The sequence below is a fragment of the Sciurus vulgaris genome, assembly GCF_902686455.1.
Source record: "Sciurus vulgaris genome assembly, chromosome: 3".
NCBI classification, from domain to species: domain Eukaryota; kingdom Metazoa; phylum Chordata; class Mammalia; order Rodentia; family Sciuridae; genus Sciurus; species Sciurus vulgaris.
Window position 1 is genome coordinate 76659365 of NC_136463.1, and position 18239 is coordinate 76677603.

Here is an 18239-nt window from a genome sequence, read left to right on the forward strand (position 1 = left end):
TGACTGCCTTTTCTACACCTCACTTAATTTAATGTTGTGTGATACGTGTCATTTTCTTTCTACAAATTACAGAATGGTAAAGATGTAAGTAATGGCAGTTAGCCTGGTGGAAGGCACTAGTGATCATTGACTCCACTAAGTGGTTTGCATGAAATAATTTGATCTTCAGAATCTGTTAAGGTTTTTGTTTGATTTAGTTTGGTTTCCCAATTTACATTTGCTAAAACGAACGACTAAAGTGGTTTATTTATTTCAAGTCACAGAATTAGGGAATGGAATTCTATGGAATTTGAACTCCGTTTTATCTTGCTCAAATGTCCATGCATCTCTCCCATAGATTTGTGGTTTTGAAACTCATTCCATGAAATTCTTAAGTCTATCTCTTCAGGTGACTCAAAATAATATTTTCTCCCTGCTCCTTCATTAAATAACTCTAACAAGGGTCATTAGTGTTTGGGAATTGCTAAAGTCAGTGGCATTTATCTATCCTCACCTGACTTAATCTCTCAGCATTTAATGACACTTCACTTTCTCCTGATAAAGCATTTTCTTCTCTGGTCTCTAGATTATTTGTTTTTTCTCATTCCTCAATGAACATTTCTTTGTCTGGCTTATCCCCCTCTAGCAAATCATGTCCCCAGCTCTATTTTCTAGATATATTAATACCCTAGATAATCTCAAAATGTCTTTCCCTCTCTCTCCTTCATACTCACATATGTATATATCTTCCTATACCTATGCATACATATTCATATACATATTCATATACATATATATATTGTCTATATATATATATATATATATATATATTGTCAAATGTCTTGCCAGATGAGACCTCTTCTCAGCTCAAACATATTCTGGGCCGCCTGTCCAATATCTACACTTGATATCTAATTGTAATTTCAAATTTAACATAATCTCAACATTGTATAACCCATAGTTATAAATTCACAGCCACCATTCCCCAAAACAAACACTTTGCTCACATTCATTGCTCACATTGCATAAGCCAAAAGTTTAATCTCTTGATTCTTTGTTCTACCATTTCCTTCTAATTCATCTGCAAGCCCCATTGGTTCTTCATGGTGCCATCTATTGTTGTACTCTCTGCTACTACAGATCTAGTCTAAGCTACTGTCACTTCCCCCCGGTTTTTGAAAAGGTCTCTATTGGTTCTCACATTTTTCCTTGTAGGGTCTTTTCTCCACTGAGCTGTGAGATGGTTTTCTGAGAGGGTACACCCAGATAGTGTCATTACCCTGTTCAACCCCTTTCAGTTTTTAATTTTGGTATGTTAACTAATTGTCCCACGCACAGATACCTTAATAAACACCACACACAGTAGGTTGTTTTTCATAGCAGTCTGTTGGAATTTCAAACACACAGAATCATAAGAAGATATCAGCAAAGTAAGATAAGAAATGCAGCTGCTGTGAGGGGACACGGCAGAGGTGACAGTTCCCTGTGGAATGCTGAGAACAGCATGGCTCCAGAACCCTGAACTTGACCTTTTATCAAATCAATGAGCTTGCTTTTGAACAATTTTGAGCCAGAGATGCAGTCTAGGATAATTCAGTTGAGCAATGAGAGGACCCAGGACAGCACTTTTAGCTATGTTGAAATCAATAAAGCCAGGGAGCAGTTGTTTCATGTTTCTCCAGCAACCCCAAAGGTCATGTTGACTGGAAGTTAATGGTCCAAGGAATAAGATGCTAATAATGTTCTAAGGAATGGGAACTCGGGGATTAATTGCTTGACTCTTCATTAACCAAGAACAACACAGCAAGACATATTTGTCTTCCACACAAAATCATACAAAATTCTCTCTTTATTAAATATACATTATTTACAGTTTAAGTCTTTCTTCTGTACAACAATAACCATAGAAAACAAAGAAATCTAAGGCTAACTTTTATTTTCCCCATACAGTGTATTAAGACATGTTACGTGGTCTACAAAACTGACTTGGAATGAGGCAACATCACTTGGGATTCTGTTATAGAAACAAAAATAAGAAGATCCAAGGGAAAAGAGAGTCTCCAGCAGATCCACAAAGGATATGACTTGTTTTGTGCTTTTACCATCCTAAATAGTCTGATAGTCCGATATATAAATATATTGGACTATTTATGTCATTTTTTATTTTAGTATTTACTTGTTAAAAGTAATTTCCCCTACTCTTTCATTCCTCATATAAAGAGGACTTGAACATGCCAGAGGAGGACTAATTTCCCATTTGAAATGGGCATTGTGTTGTTGGGAAATTACATTTTTATGAAACAAATCTGAATTGTTGCCTGATTTTATTAATAAAGTTTGATTGGAAAATGGCCTTGCTTATTCATTTACAAATGGCCACCTTTTGACAAAAAGAAGTGTCTGCTCAAGACAACATAGGATATCAAGAGGCCTGTCAACTGCCAGATTCAGGAGAAAATTCATGGTCTTGGTCCTCACCAAATACAAAATCCCTCTTACAATGTAACTATGCTACTTTAAGCAACATTTGGTATTTTTTGCAAGAGTATTTAAGGCAGGACAAGGTTACACTGGTTGATTCTGCCATTCAGTGTGAAGAGACTATGCTAACATTTCATGTAAAACCTTTGGGATTGGAGTTGACTATAATGAAAACACATGAATAGGCAGACGCCCATTAATATTATCCTGTAAAGTTGCATGTAAATTGATTACCTGTGGGGAGACTTTTCAAAGAGGCTGAAAAGTAATACAATGCTTCTTCTGCATACTCAGTGACTTTTTTCATGTCCTCTGAGACTGCTGTTTGGATTTGAAGCATGGGAGAATATGATGCTAATGGCATAAGACCAGGCTGTCACCACTAACACAGTTAGCTTCACCTTTGGTCATGACTTAGGACTATTCCCCTTAAATTACCCTGCTCTTTTGTAAAACATTTCCCTGGGTCATTGGGGAGGATCGAGAGAAACAGTGTTCCAGATAGTATTATAGGTGGCTCCAGTATGCACTGTCAGGGCTGGAGAGTATTGTAGCTTCTTACTATATGACATGTCTATGGATGGAAGGACCAGGGAAGGAGAACAAACGACCATGAGACAGACTACAGAATCTCAGGACTTCTACTCATGAAGGCTTTGTGTAGGACAGTGGACCTATGGAGTTTTTTGTTAGTTGATTTTTCTTAAAGCTTTATCTGGGTACTTAACTTGGGTAAGTTAAGTAGCTGTGGTGATAGTCATAAAGCACCCTGGGAAAATCTTAATGAAATAAAACCTCAGAAAATAATGTAGACACAGTAGAGTTGGGAAGGGTCAAAAAATTTCATGCAAAGGTGAGTAGAGACTTCCTCATGCAAAGCCCGTGATATTGCCTCTTACCTAATGTATAAGACAATGGCCCAAATGCACTGAAGAGACACCTGAGTTAGGAGCTAGAAAGTGGAGGAACTGTCACTGATTCATGGTGGAAGCAATGACCATCCTCACCTCCAAAACCCACTAACTGCTGCCACGAATCCCTCCTCCTTTTTGATACATCCCCAGCAGGCTTGGTCAAAACACCAAAACCAACATTTGCCCTACACTTAGCTCATATCTTTTCAGCCACTTTGTAGACTATAAACATTACAAAAAACAGACAACTAGCTTACAAATACAATATTTCACTAGAAAATGTGCTTTCCTGTTCTTCCTCAAAGTAACCTAGTGCAAAATAAGAGGAAAATAATCACTCAAAAATAGCAAAACAGTTAATTATTAAAAACTTACATGAAGGATTCAAATAATTGTCAACACAAAGTAGGAATGTTTCTTTCCCTACCAAGCAGATATGTAGGTAGAATTTTCTGGAAAATACTTGAGTAACAGCCCTATTTTTTACAGTGTGTGTGTGTTGCACTTTTCCCCTATAGGTGGTTCAACTATTTGGAATCTATGAATGGAACTGAGAACTAGGGAAAACCAAAATCTGCAAACTAGATATCTCAATAAAGAGTGTGGGTAAGGATGCAGGATACAGGGCAAGAAAGATCCAAGAATAGTGTGTGAAAGTAAGTCCATTACACTGTGTATTTTAACAATAACATTTTCAAACTGCATGAGAAACATGAAATAGCACTCAGTTATCCTCCAACTATTCCCAAAGTTTTAATTTTGTTAAATCACACTCCATTAACCTCCTGTGCCATCTTTAAGAACAAAGAAGCCTATTTATTTATTTAGTCTACACAGGACCTGTAGGACAATTGGGGATACAAGTATACCCAAGCCTTTAGCTTAAATAGGAATGAGTTGCAGAACTATACAGATGCTCAAAGCATTTTGTCAGGATGGTATTATAGCAAGAGTTTCATGGATTGAACCTGTGGAGGAATACAAAGGAAACCAGGGAAGTTGGTAGACAAAGAATAAAGATTTTTTTTTCTAGAAAAAATTCAAGATGCCTGTTTTCTGTATCCCTGGATATCTTGGAGAAGTTGCTCTGATAGTACCTTTTAGGCATGGTGTCTCCTACTGAATTAATGTCATACAGAGAAATGGCATGCATGATCTTTGGGATTGAAAAAATTCACCCAGGGCACAGAAGGAAGAACTGCACAATATTTTTAGTCAATTAAGTACTCAAGGATAGACTTCATCTACCTCTCATAGATGTTCCTAAGTAGAGTCCAAAGGTTCTTTAAAAGAGGAATGATGGGGAACCACAAAGCCATCTTCAGAAAGATCTAGAAGAGCAATGATATGCAATGGCAATAAAAGAACTGAGAAAAGAGAAGAGAGAGGAGCAGAAGTGGAGAGTACATGTTTCTACTCTAAGTAATCCCAAAGTTTCTCTTAAATTTAACTTAAAGGAAAGGGAACTCTTTTAAAATCCCTCAACTAGAACTGAAGCAATACAGAGAATTCAGCTTTCTCAAAAGTATGCCATAGACAAGCATCATTTATTTTTGCTCTACTAGAAAACTTGATCCATTTGTGTCCATAGAAATATATTTGTGTAAATAGATACTTACTTTGAAAGTGGGAAACAGAGAAGTTTATTGCAGATGCAAGTAATAATCGAGAAACAAGATTATAGATATCCCCTATAAATTTTTCAGGTTCTTGAAGTCTCCAGCAAGTGCTTTACAAAAATTATTGCACCAGGTCATTGCCCTGTGCTCATAGCACTTTATGAATACCCCTATTAAAACAATATGCGCCACCTCTGCTAGACTCTCAACTCACCAAGGAAAAGAGAAAGGTAGAATTTATGTTTGTATAACAATGCCCAGCACAATCCTTGGAGTAGAGAGCACCCAATGTACACTTCTTGAATGAAACAGAAAGAAGAGAACAACCAATTCCTTTTGATTCTGCTCCTGCTACACTGTGACTGGGCATGTTTCTGACAAAAGGCAGAAATCAGGTTAGTACCACTTCTGTTATTACCAAAGAGAACAAAAATCACTTTAAAACATCAACTGCAGGATTCTTAAAATAAATCTCCCTTGTGTTTTTGAAAGTGAATAGAAGAGGCTAAGCTATTCATAAAAAATATATCTAGAGAAATGAAGGACGTCTATTTCTCTAGATGGATTCCCATAGAAACCATGGAAAACTTGCCCTCTCCACACAGTGAATGATACAGTCAGTCTTAGATGTATTGTGTGGTAACCAAATTCACTGTTGCTTACATAAATTGATATGTTTGGTGGAAATAATGTTAATGAAACAGACCCCTTAGAATGTGAACTTGCACAGACCTTTTTTGGTTTTACTGTAAAGTAACCATATACCATAAAATATCTCTGTAAAGAGCAGCTACTATATAGACTGAGTGTGGAATTGGAGGAGATTATGGAGGTCTAGGTAGACACATGATGTGTTAAGAAACAAATATCACAGTGGAAACAGGTAGTTAAAGGAGGATTAGCATGCTTCAAAGTCTAGTTTTAGATTATAATTGCCTAAAGATTGAGATACTCACACAATTGCAGAGTTACTGATAATGGAACAGATCTGGTCCCAGAAAAGAAAGACAGGTATAGTTAGCATTTATTCCTAATTGTCAAGTGTGTTTTAGTTTAGAAAGTGTGTTTTCAGATACATCCAGTGAATGTCATAGTGTTTTCTGGGGTTATGGAAAAGTCCAACCCTGTGAAAATAATTCTAATTCAGCCCTGAGACTATTCAAGCACTGTTGTACAACTGCACTGTCTGGGCATCCATCTGCCTTTGGCCTAGGGTACACAGACAGCTTATATATACAGTCCACACATGCAGGTGGGGTGCCAGTAGTTTGTGGTGTCCATGTGGCTGGGACAGAGCTTCACAAATTCTCCATCCAATACAACTACATATAAGCATATGTAAGTCAATGAAAAAGTTAGATACTATGACTTTTACTAGTCCTCCATTTCTTACATCAGGACCATGTCAGCAAAATGTGGGACTCACTTCTTAGAGATTTGAGTAAGGGAGAGTTTCAGCTTTATTGCTCACACCTTCCTTTTCCTTTCCATTTTCCTTTTGGAGATGCTTCAGGCTAAACACACTACACTTCTTGGTGACTTTTATTTCAGGTGACAAAGTAATATGTAGCCAAGCAAAACCCTAATTTATACAGCCTTTTCATAGAAATAAACAATTCAAGTGAAAACTGGAGAAAGAGGAAGAAAGGGTGGCAGAAAGCAGTATTTAAAGATGTATCATTTTATTCAGTGATCATTCATCTTATTAAAATATTTTAAAGAACATACTCTTGTTTAGAATCACTATAAAATAAATTTATTAGGAAAATTATAATTATATACCAATTGATGAGGGGACTAAAAAATCCACAGAAAAGTTTAAGAATAGGCTGTATATTCAGAGTAATGTCTTAAAGTTGAGACATGTGATTATAAACTCAACTCTCCTTCACAAGCTCTGAAAATGGAAGAAAAGCTGGAGATTGATACGGAATGAAGCTAATCACTTTCTCATTGTGAGCCTTCCAACACAGGAGGAATGTTAAGGAATCAGAGGTAAGAGATGGTAAGAGCAAGATGGACAGTCTGTTAACTGTCAAGACTGACCAACAGCAAGGTGGCAATTATTTTGCAAATCAAATTTACCTAGAGAGAATCAGTATGTATTTTTCTCAACTGTGGATCATTCTACTGGCATCTCTAGGACCCTGGAGCATTGATATCCTTTTTCTCTCATCTTTCTCCAAGGTAGTCCCAGGGCAAAGAGTTAGACATATTGCTACAGAAAAATCATCAGAATTATTTTGCCCCATAGATAATCTCAAGATGGCTTCTTGAAAGGATGAATTCCATACTTTGCTAAGAAAAGGGGCAAAGAGCCTGAAAAGTGTCGCTGTCTCATCTGGTAAAAGGAGTCTGCAGAAAAGTGTGTAAGTGGAGGCTTCTCAATGTAAAGAATGTAGCACATTTAAAAATGGGCTGTGCTACAGAACACAAGGGCGCCTCTGAAATCAATCAGTGGATGATCTGGAGGTGACCATAACACCACATGTGTCAGTTTGTCCTAAATCTCCTAAAAGCAGCTCAAAGGACAGAGATGGATTCATCATATCTGTTCCAAAATGTGAAACCTACAAACCGACATTCAATTTCTATGCCAGGTCTTTCATGAGTAGATGGAAAGGAAGAATTCTGCTCAATATTTTTCTTCTTTTATGAAGTTTTTCCCCATATATATATATATATTTAAAGCTGAGTTAAGATGTTACACTTTTTTTTGGAACCAGGTACTATTTTAGACTTTTATTTGAATTTTTTTATGCTGCAGCAAATTACAAATATATGTATATATAATTTTTTTACCTGAATATAATAACCCCAGGAATAACCTAGCTAACATGTCTTACAAAATGGGAGGAGGCATTTTTTGAAATTATGGAACATCTACTTCCTAACAACTTTCTTTTTACCTCCTAATTTCAAGCAACTATTTCCATGCTTCCTCTAGGTTTAACTATTATGTGCTGTTTCTAAAGTGTTGGTCCCAGGAGACAGTGATAAGAAAGAAACAAAATAATCGCTCACTACTATCAGCAATTATATTTGAAAATACTCAGGGGACAGAAATCATAGCAAGAAAGGATGAGTTAGGGCAAGGGTCATAAGGAAATTAAATTAACACAAGTCATTCATGTTCCATGTAAAATGCCACCAATGCAAACCAGGTTGGAAGGATCTCTCTGCCCTGGGTTCCCTCGTACAAAGGAACTGGAAATGGGGGAGAATGTCAGGATGCCTAAGTCACAAAGCTCAATTTCAAGGTAAGCCTGCCAGATATATGTGTCTGCAAAACTATAAAGTGCGTTTTAGAAACTGGAACACAAAGCTGAATGTGTGTGTGTGTGTGTGTGTGTGTGTGTGTGTGTGCGCGCGCGCACACATATGTGTCTCTTCCTTGTATAGAATGGTAAAGTCAGTGTCTTGAGTGGTCATTTTCACCATGATAGAGGTGTCAGACAGGAAGGCAGTAACCATAGCTGCCTGGTCTCCTGAGCTGGGTCAAGGGGATTGATATCGTGGTGGATGCAGGTTATGTTTCAAAAAAGGAATGGCAAACATTTAAGAGAGAATGACTGAATTAAAAGACAAAAGAGAGAGAAGGAGAAAAAATTAACAAGCAACCACAGAAATGAGTATCAGGTGACCCTGCAGTTTTTCAGATGAAATATTCCCGTTTACACTCGCTGACTGTGTTTTGCAAGTCAATATCATTTCTGAAGGAACTGTCCAAATTCTCTGGATATTCCTTCTCCTTCATCTGGTTAGTGCGATGTGACTGCTTATGCTGGTAAAGGAGGCGGGTCATGATGCCGATGATGCAGAAGGTGATGAATATCACCACAGCTATTACTCCTGTGGGGAAAGGAGGAGGGAAAAGAGAAGAAAATTATCACAGATCATCCACAAGGGGGAAGATTCAGTGTAGACAGGGAAGCACTTCAGAGAAAACAGAACAAAACAAACACACAAACCAAACTCTGTCACAAACCCAGAAACAAAGACCTGCTAAATAGCTTGTCTTCAATTACTATAAAACCTGTTTCTTCCACACTAGGGAGGGAGAAAGTCAGTTTAAATCATGGAAAGTTTTGTTGCATGACCAAGAATGCTACCTTATAAAGTTGGAATTGGAATAGCAAAGGATTTCTTTGTAAATATTTTCAAGATCTGCTTTAAATACTGTGTCTGGACCATTTGTAATTAGCACATTTCACTGTCACCCTGTAACTAAGACTTTTAGAATTACTTTAACATTCTAGAAAATAATACTTAAATATTTTACATCTTGAAACATGCTCTCCTGATATATATTTGTTTAATGTTATGATTGTTTGCTAAAAATTTCACTAATAATAAATACTTACCAATGATTTAGGGCATTTCTACCCTGCTCTATACTCTGCTAACTCAGACCTGGGACATCTCCCTGTTCTTGTGAAATTCATAGTTTACTGAGGTGGGAAACTTCTGCCCATTCTGTTACTTCCACCTTTTCTTTGATTGTGTGTAAATTCGAGATCTATTTTACAAGTTGTCCTCATTGACCTTAATATCTTGTTCCTATCTTTGCTAGAAAATGCCTGGGACATGAAAGACGGTTCAGGTAAAACTGATAAAATGTAGAAGTGTAGAATGTGTCTCTACACATTATAACACTAAAATGCTTCAAAATACTATTGATAATCAAAGATATTCCACTACTAATAAATTATATATAATCTGGTTGGATTTTTTTCTAAATAGTGTAAATGTTGTAAAAAAAAGTCCATATTAGAAATGTGTTGTTGGACACTTTGTGTTACAACTTACACAAGCATGGTTACTGGAGATTAAATACGTGGTCGTATGCCTTTGCCATTTTTTCTCTTTTGAGATCTGGGGCCAAATTAAGATTGCTTACATTTTTATATATTCCCTAATTATTAGGTAACATTCACCAACTGTTTTAGAAGAAGGCAAAATAAAACCACCTAACTTAACAAATATATGGATAAACTGCATGGAAGTGAGAGACTCCCCTGAGTGGGCTACAGCTTCAAGACATGAAAGAGGGAATAGTTTTCTCCTCCTTCAGTGCATGGTTTATTCAGAGTTGGAGAGTGTTCAGGCCTCTGGAATTTTCCTATGGGGTTGAGATAACTTTTCTACTCTTACAAGGACTCACAGAAGCATGCAAATGAGTGGTGAAAAGTCAGCAGTCACAAGTCTCTTCTCCACTTGTCAAGTGAAAGCTTACAGAAAGAGAAACAGGCACAGAATTCTTTCTGAAATTTTTGATGCAAACAAAAATCAAGTTCAACCTCTTCCCTTAAGCAGAAATTCAGGTTAGATGTTTTGCGAACTTCCATAAGGATTGGCCATGGATCACCTTCCTTGCAATCCCCTTGTAATGACCACTAGTTCCTCTGACCATTTGCACTCCTCCCTCAGAACAGTCATTGCTCCTTCTATTTCTGTTTGCTTATCCCCTCCCCACATAGGCTGTAATTTCTGAGGGCAGTATTCATATCTTTCATCCCACATCCCTATGCTTAACACAGGATCTGACCTGCTACTGGGGCTCATTAAGTATCAGTTAAATGAATACTGAAAACTTTTAAAAGGAGAATGATATCTGGTGCTGATCAGTTTATCTAGGCTGCCAGAAGGCAGGGATGGGGGCACCTGCTAGGCTGATAGTTCTGAGATGAAAATTCATCTATTCTCTCTCAGGCATCTTATATTAAACAAGGTTTAGAAGTCATTCTGGGTTGCAAGACCCAGATGGAAAAATCAAGCAACTGCAGGCAGCAGCCAAGCTAAGGCAGAATAAAAAAGGGTGAGGCCAACATGCAGTTAGAAAATGGAAAAGCAAGGGAGGGAGTCAGGAGCTGAGTTTGCAGCAGAGCAGACAAGATCTGCATCTGTAACCATATGTGCTGCTGGATTTGAAACTACAGTCCTGTGGGCTTCGCCCTGCTCATTAGATCTAACCCAAATCACTTGGTGGAGAAAGCCCGACAGGACTGCAGCTTTGCCCATCTGTCTGCTTCAACGTGGCTTCTTCCCCATATGTAGTTTTATTGGTCTTCTTTGTTTGTGCTTTAGGAAAAGTGACAACTGGATGAGATGAACAGGATGCAGGCTGCCTGTCTGTAAGTAAATGTTCCAGCTGTTGACTCAGTGTTCAGCTGCTGATGAATCAGAGGCAGGAGGAATTCACAGAGCTGCTGGAGTCTGGGGGGAGGGTGCCTTTGATCATGCGGCACACATGACTATTCATTGAAAAGGCTCACGGTCTTGCAGATAATGTGGGATTCTGGGTTTTGGATGGCTGTTGTTAAGGAGAGCATCAGATAACTTCTTTCATAGTAGAGGATCATTTTTATCTTTTCTACTCTCAAAGACAAAGAATGGCTTACCTCCAATGACCGCTGAATCACTCCGGACTGCATTGGTAAGTGGTTCCCGTTCATCTGTCTTCCCAAAGGGATCTAAGGAGCAAAAGACCTGAAACTTCACTCTTCACTGGCACCACCAGAAAACAGGATATAAAACATCTACAGATTATACCAAGTGCACTCAAATAATTGTGAGTTAGCATTTTGGAAGGAACTCCAGTGAAAACAAAAAGAAGCACTTGAAATACACTGCTAATAACCCATAGTTTCTAGATGCTCTTAGCTGATATGTAAATTGCAGGATAAAGAATTGAGCCAGATAATATTGGTGTCTTGGCCATATGCCCTTCCCCTGAGGTCCTTTTTTGCTTTGCCCTGTATGTATGAATAGGCTTCTTACTGTAAGCACACGTGCCTTTCTGCATGAGGGTTTTCTTCAGTCACAAGAGGATTCTGAGCCCATTCACAGAGAAGGACAAAAGTACTGGAGAATTAATACTCCCAAGAGCAACCCTCACAGAATGAGAGGTACATACATGATGTAAGTGGATTATATGTACACTATGGCAAAAAAAAAAAAAAAAAAAAAAAAAAAAAAAAAATCCCAGCAAGTTTAAAAACACACAGACCTGGCTCTGAATTCTTGCATTCTTGCTTGTGCTATTGCATGAGATCTCTTGAAATGACAAGTTGCACACTTGAAAGTGGGCAGTGAAACTTATGTGCATGGATACAATGCATACAAATATTCAGGACCTGGTGGATAATACATTTAATAAATAGCCACTGTCATTATTATCATTTTTGTCATTGAATTCTCAGGAAATGACAAAATGAGTATTAAGATTTTTTGGTATGAAGAAACAAGAATGGAGCCAGTAAGTAACTTGTTCAATGCCCTGTACTCATTTGTTGCAGAGTCAGAATCCAAACCACAGTTGCCACAGTCAGACTTTTTCTATTACACCTTACCACTGCCAGGGAAAACCTAAGATCAGTAAAGTGTTGGAGGCAGCAAAACCCAACCCCTTTCTTTGCTCATAATTAATAACTTTCCTGGCAATGTATAATGCACTGTTTCATGACATCATTAGAGCTATGTGTCATTTAGATATTTTTGTCTGTTAGATGGGAAAAATAATAGTCTCCACTTCATAAGATTTTGTAGGCATTATACAAGTTAATGTATTTTTTTAAAATAGTGCCCAACACAATGCACCTGTTGAATAATCTTGCTTATTATAATTGTGGTGATTATGTTACATGCACACACATGTGACCATGCACATCCTAGTCTCACTGCAGGACATCAAGCCCCTAATGGAAAAGACTAAGTCTTACACATTATGTATCACAGGAGTTGCTACACTGCCATGTGTGGCAACACATAAAAGATGTTGGGAAAGTATTTATTGTGGAACTGAGTGAATAGTGTTGAGGGATGTGCTCCCTGTGTTACATTCAGGGGGATTTTTCTAAGACTAATGAAACTGGAGCTCAGAAAAATTACTAGGAGAGAGAGAATGATGGAGTCAAACGGGAAGGACATTCATGAAGAAGCTGGTGTGGGCAGGTGTTCTGGGTTGGCAGCACTCATAGTTCATTCTAATTAAAAGAACTTAGGTTGTGCAACTTGATAATGCGGTTAATCATCTTTGGATGTTAGACAGTTTACATGTATATGTATATGAGATTGATGACAATAGGAGGGATGGTGATCATGGTGTTTCTGTGTGACATAGAGAACAAGTAGACAAAGGGAAGGTGGAAGTGAAGAGGAAAAGAAGTGAGAAAAAGGAAGGATATGTAGAAGAAGGTAGAGAGAGAAGGGAAGAAAGGAGGAAGGAAGTGGCAGGGAGAAGGAGGGAGAGAGAAGGAGAGAGGAGGGAGGGAGGGAGGGAGGAAGGAAAGAAGGAAGGAAGGAAAGAAGGAAGGAAGGAAGGAAGGAAGGAAGGAAGGAAGGAAATAAACCCCAAACTATTTAGTCATTCTATTTCCTATGTCCTCTGAAATCTGCTGTTATTTTGTATCTCTATGTCTATACTCCTTCCTGGAATTCCTCCTGCTTTGCCATGAATATTTAAAACTTAGCTACCCACACAGGGGTCAGAGCATGGTTTATGATTACTCTAACTTGTGTTGGTTCCTCTTTAATTTAGTCTATGCACTACTTCTTAATGGTATAAACCAATGCAGCCTTGGTTTTAACCCAGATTTCTCAATATCTAGCATATTTTGCTGTTGATAGATTAATACATATTAATTCAGTTTATTAATTCTAACTCTGAAGTAGTTATTAAAGCTACAAATAAAACACTTCTGAAATGAAATGATGATGGTTTCAGTAACATGATTACAAAATTTTTAATATAACATGATTATATCCATGCTTGATGTGCACCTCCAGGAAAGTAACCCCTCATATATTCAATGGTGAATATTTTCTTTTTTTCCCTTTCTTTTGGAATGATTTCTTAATGGTTTCTCTAAATTGTCTTCTACAACTTTAAAGCCAACTATGTGTTTTAACTCCCCCTCTGAAAAATGAATCACTTCACTTAGATACATACCTATATACATCTTTCTATGTCTCCATATCTATCTGTCCCAATATTAAACACACACAAATAATGTTTCATAAAATTCCCTATTTTTGAATGCTAAACTCCTGCATTTGTATCTGAGACTTACCCAAAGGGAGTTTTCCCTGATTTATTAAACATGAAAAACTGTACTAGAAATTCACACATCTAATTAGTTCAGCAACCAGACTGTACCTCCCTTATCCTTATATGCTTTGATCTTCAAAGCAGTAGCCACTTAAACAACAAGAACTATGTGCATATATACACACATATAATATGTATATATGTATATATATGTGTTATGTAAAATATATGAAGTTGTGTATTTAGTTCTAGTAGCTCATCACATGAAATAGTATTATATTAAATATATATGAAATCATGAAATTCAAGGTAAAGGATTGAGTGCTATTAACTGGTTCTTTAATCTGGAAGCTTCTAGAAGACAGCTAAGGTAGTCTTAATGAAGGGACTTCATTGGGCATTCTTAGGAATTTACCTGATGAAGAATGGACAGTGGTCACTGCATTCACTTCTGAATCCACCACAGAGCTACAGCTAGATTCTGTCAAGGTCCCCTGGACAGTCACAGGTGCAATGGTGGCATGACGCAGGGCTGCCTTCAGTGGTGCTATATAGTTGTACTGGACTGAAGACAGGCATCCAACAAAACCCAGGGCATTTGCTTTAGCAGTTTCAGAATCCAATCCAAGATTATCTGCAATGTAAAAGAACATCTTAAACATACATTTTAAAATATTCCCTATGTTTTTTGAGTATCATATAAAATAACTGAAATGACCTTGTTATTCTTTATATAAGGGAAAAAAACTCCCATTTCTGTCTCCTCTTTCCAACTTCAACTATCCCGCTGGAAGCATCAACATATCAACCAGATTTTATGGAATACTGCTTTTAGATAGAAATGTTTTAAAACAAAATTTCTATTCATGTATTTTATTAACTGTAAGGTGGACAATAAATCCATCCTATACTCTTGGTGTTTAATAGAATTTGTTTCAGCATTTCCATTATCATTATCTGTGGATGCAGGTAATTATGGCATCCATACTACTATGCTCATTAAAAATATCAGTGAAAATGGAGCAAGAGAAAAAAATGATAAGATGCAGACACTGCAATTAAAAATCAAAATGGTCTTCCCACAGATTTATTGTATATATTGTTTTAAGATACCTGTGTAGACCGACCAGTTGAGAAAATTTCTACACTCTTGGTTCTGTCCATGGTACTGACTGGTTTGTTTGTTATTTTGATAGCATTCAAGTTCCCAAAGTAGTTTTGAATCTTTATAAAAAACGAAGGTGCAATCATTTGGGTTCACAATAAGATCAAGTGTCTCATTTCTTCAAGATTTTTAACCATATTACTCAGCATCCCATTTCTTTCTCTTAAATGGGGTCAATTGAAGAAATTGCTGTGATGCAATTACATAAAACTTTAATGTATAATAAACCGTTTTCTTAAGATATGATAGTTTTAACATAATTAGGTGGTTCAAATGGTTATTTTACTATGATAATCTTTTTATTTTCTGGAAGTGGGCAGCAACTTTCCTTAGTACCCGTGTACATTACAATTTTATTTTGATTCATAACTGGTCAAAGGGTGCCTTCATGGATCTGTGAGTATGCATTATGTTGGCAACATTAAGGAAAAGATGTGAAGAGATTATAGTTAAAAATAATAAATTAACATCCCTTGATAATTCCTTTTCTAATTTATGCCCTCAATTTTCCTCCCTCTCCAATAACATGTAAAATTTATCAATTTATCATCTCTCATTTCTTACATGAGAAGAGAGTAATTGTATATTAATTTTATGTGACTGCCATAACAAATTATCACAAACTTAAACAATTTATATCAAATAGCTTAAAACACAAATTGATTATCTTTCATTTTTGTAGTTTAGAAGTCTGATATTGCATTCACTGGACCCACAATGTCAGCAAGACTGATTTCTTCTGGAGTCACAGCATGATGTGTTTTGTTATAATTCTGGAATGTCCCTGCAAAGCTCCTGTGTTAGGCAAGTGTTCAGAGATGAAAAATATTGACTTATTAAAGGTATAAACCTCATCAATGGATTAATCCATTTGATTAATTAATAACTTGAATAGCCTACTTGATGGTAGGAAGGTAGGGCATGGTTGAAAGAATTAGGTCACTGAGGATCTTGGACTGCATCTGTTCCTGGTCTCTTTCTCTCTGCTTCCTGACTGCCATAAGCTAAGCAACTTTCCTCCACCATGTCCTTGCCCCATGATGTCCTTCCTCATCTCAGGCCAGAACAATGGAGCTGGCCAACCATAAACTGAAACCACTGAAACTGTGAACCCAAAATAATCTTTTCCTCCTGATGTTGTTCTTTACTGGAACTTTAGTCAATCAAAAGGTAACACATTTTCTTTTCAGTTTATAGCTCCTAGAATCTGCTCCTTTTCCATAGTTTAGTATCCTTCCTCTATCTTCAGTGAAAACAATGTTGCCTTTCTATGTTTCTTTTTCCATAGTCACATACACCTGTAATTCCAATCTTTGGCCTCCCTCTTTGGCCTTAAGTATTCTTGATATTACTTTGTGTTCATGCTGATAATCAAAGATGATATTTCTACTTTAAATACAGCCCATTGGGAACATTAATTCTATTTGCAAACTTAATTCCTCTTTGTCCCATAGTCTAACATATTCATAAATTCTAGGGATTAGGACATGTAATCTTTGTGATTCATTATTCTGCCTATGATTCCATGTTGGATATGCTGTGAGAACCATTCAGGAGATGGTAATTAAGGTCCAATATCATCTTGATATTCCTCTTCTCAGTGTAAGAGAACACTAGGGTATGGGAGGAAACTGACAACTTCCAAATATTTGAATAAACATCCTACATCCATAGAACACATTTTTTGCTTAGGAAAGGATCACATATACTTATCTGCTAACATGAATTTTAAGACAATGACCCATATGAGATATCTTGCACCTTGTTATGCAGTAGTTTTCTAGATCAAAAAGCTTCAATAGGCTGGAGGCTATTAACTTGTATCATCAGAACTCAGTGTACCCAGCTATAATTCAGAATGCATGTTAGTTTCTGATTAGTTGTTAACAAAGAGTAAAATTAGAAATCAGTAGTATTTAGAGGAAGAAGGAGAATAGAAGGGAATCATAAGTTGGCATGAAATTTTTGCATTGTAAGATATAAAAGCAGTGAAAAGTGACATGCTATTGCAGCTGTGCCTCCAGGGTCTTAGTCAAAAGTGCCAGATTTCATTCCCAACATTCAACTGGAATGCTGCCCACATTGGTGCCAAGGTCTTTGGAGGACATCACTATACTGACTGTCATAAATACCAGCTCCAGGTACAAGAATAGGCACAGAGATAAAAAATGGGCAAAATTCCAGAGTGGAATTCTCTGCTTAAAGGAAAATTGTGTTGAATAAAGTCTTATCTTTTGAGAAATATGTTTATTCTAGGTGTAGAATAAGAATAGAGACCTTGAAATATTTTTGGAAAGAAATGAAGAGAGCAAGAATTCCTGGTATGACAAAATACTCTCAGTATGAGGTCTCAGATAAAGATTTATCAGAGTCTTGCATAAATGGAAAGGCAAAAACCTTAGAATGGTTTCAAATGATTCTTGCTTTTTATAATAGTGTTAGCTACTATGTGGTAGGGAATAAAAATAAATGAAAAAAAAAACCGCCAAAAAATAAAAAAAGAACAAACACACATTCATCAATCATTGAATAGCTGCTATAAAACACTATATAATTGCTGTTTAATTATTTTTAGATTTCCTTCAAACTTTCTTTCAGGTATTTGCTATGATCCTACAAAATTTATAGAGGAAGCAACTGAGACCCAGATAATGTGAACGATACAGTGGAGTTAGAATTGAGGTTTAGACCCAAGTTGTTTTGACTTTAAATGTTATACTCATTATCTAAGATATGATACCTCTCAAATAAATAAATAAATAAACTTCAAAAATTTTCTACACAGAGTGAAATAGTTTTACATAAATTGTTTTTAAGAAATGAGTTGCAAAAACTAAGAAAAACAAAGTATTTTCAATGAATGTCTCATGCAATTTATTGAACTCTGTATTACATGAAAGACATAATGTACTAACTAATCCACTTAATTCATTTTTTGGATTACATTTGCATTAGAGTCATAAGGAATCAAGTGATGAAACTATTTGGTGTGCTCAGCTAGTGAATGAATATCCCAGAAGAACATAAGAGTG

General features: G+C 36.7%; 1 protein-coding gene across 1 annotated transcript in view; it reads right to left on the reverse strand.

Moving 5' to 3' along the window:
* Positions 1–1811: 1811 nt before the first annotated feature.
* The window catches only part of CNTNAP5 (contactin associated protein family member 5), an 861232-nt gene continuing 844804 nt past the window's right edge, over positions 1812–18239 (reverse strand). The window contains exons 22-24 of the mRNA XM_079133610.1: positions 14458–14676; positions 11395–11466; positions 1812–8845 (exon numbers count right to left, since the gene is read on the reverse strand). Coding sequence (XP_078989736.1) covers positions 8649–8845; positions 11395–11466; positions 14458–14676 — 488 coding nt within the window. The 3' untranslated portion in view covers positions 1812–8648. The remainder of the gene's footprint in view (positions 8846–11394; positions 11467–14457; positions 14677–18239) is intronic.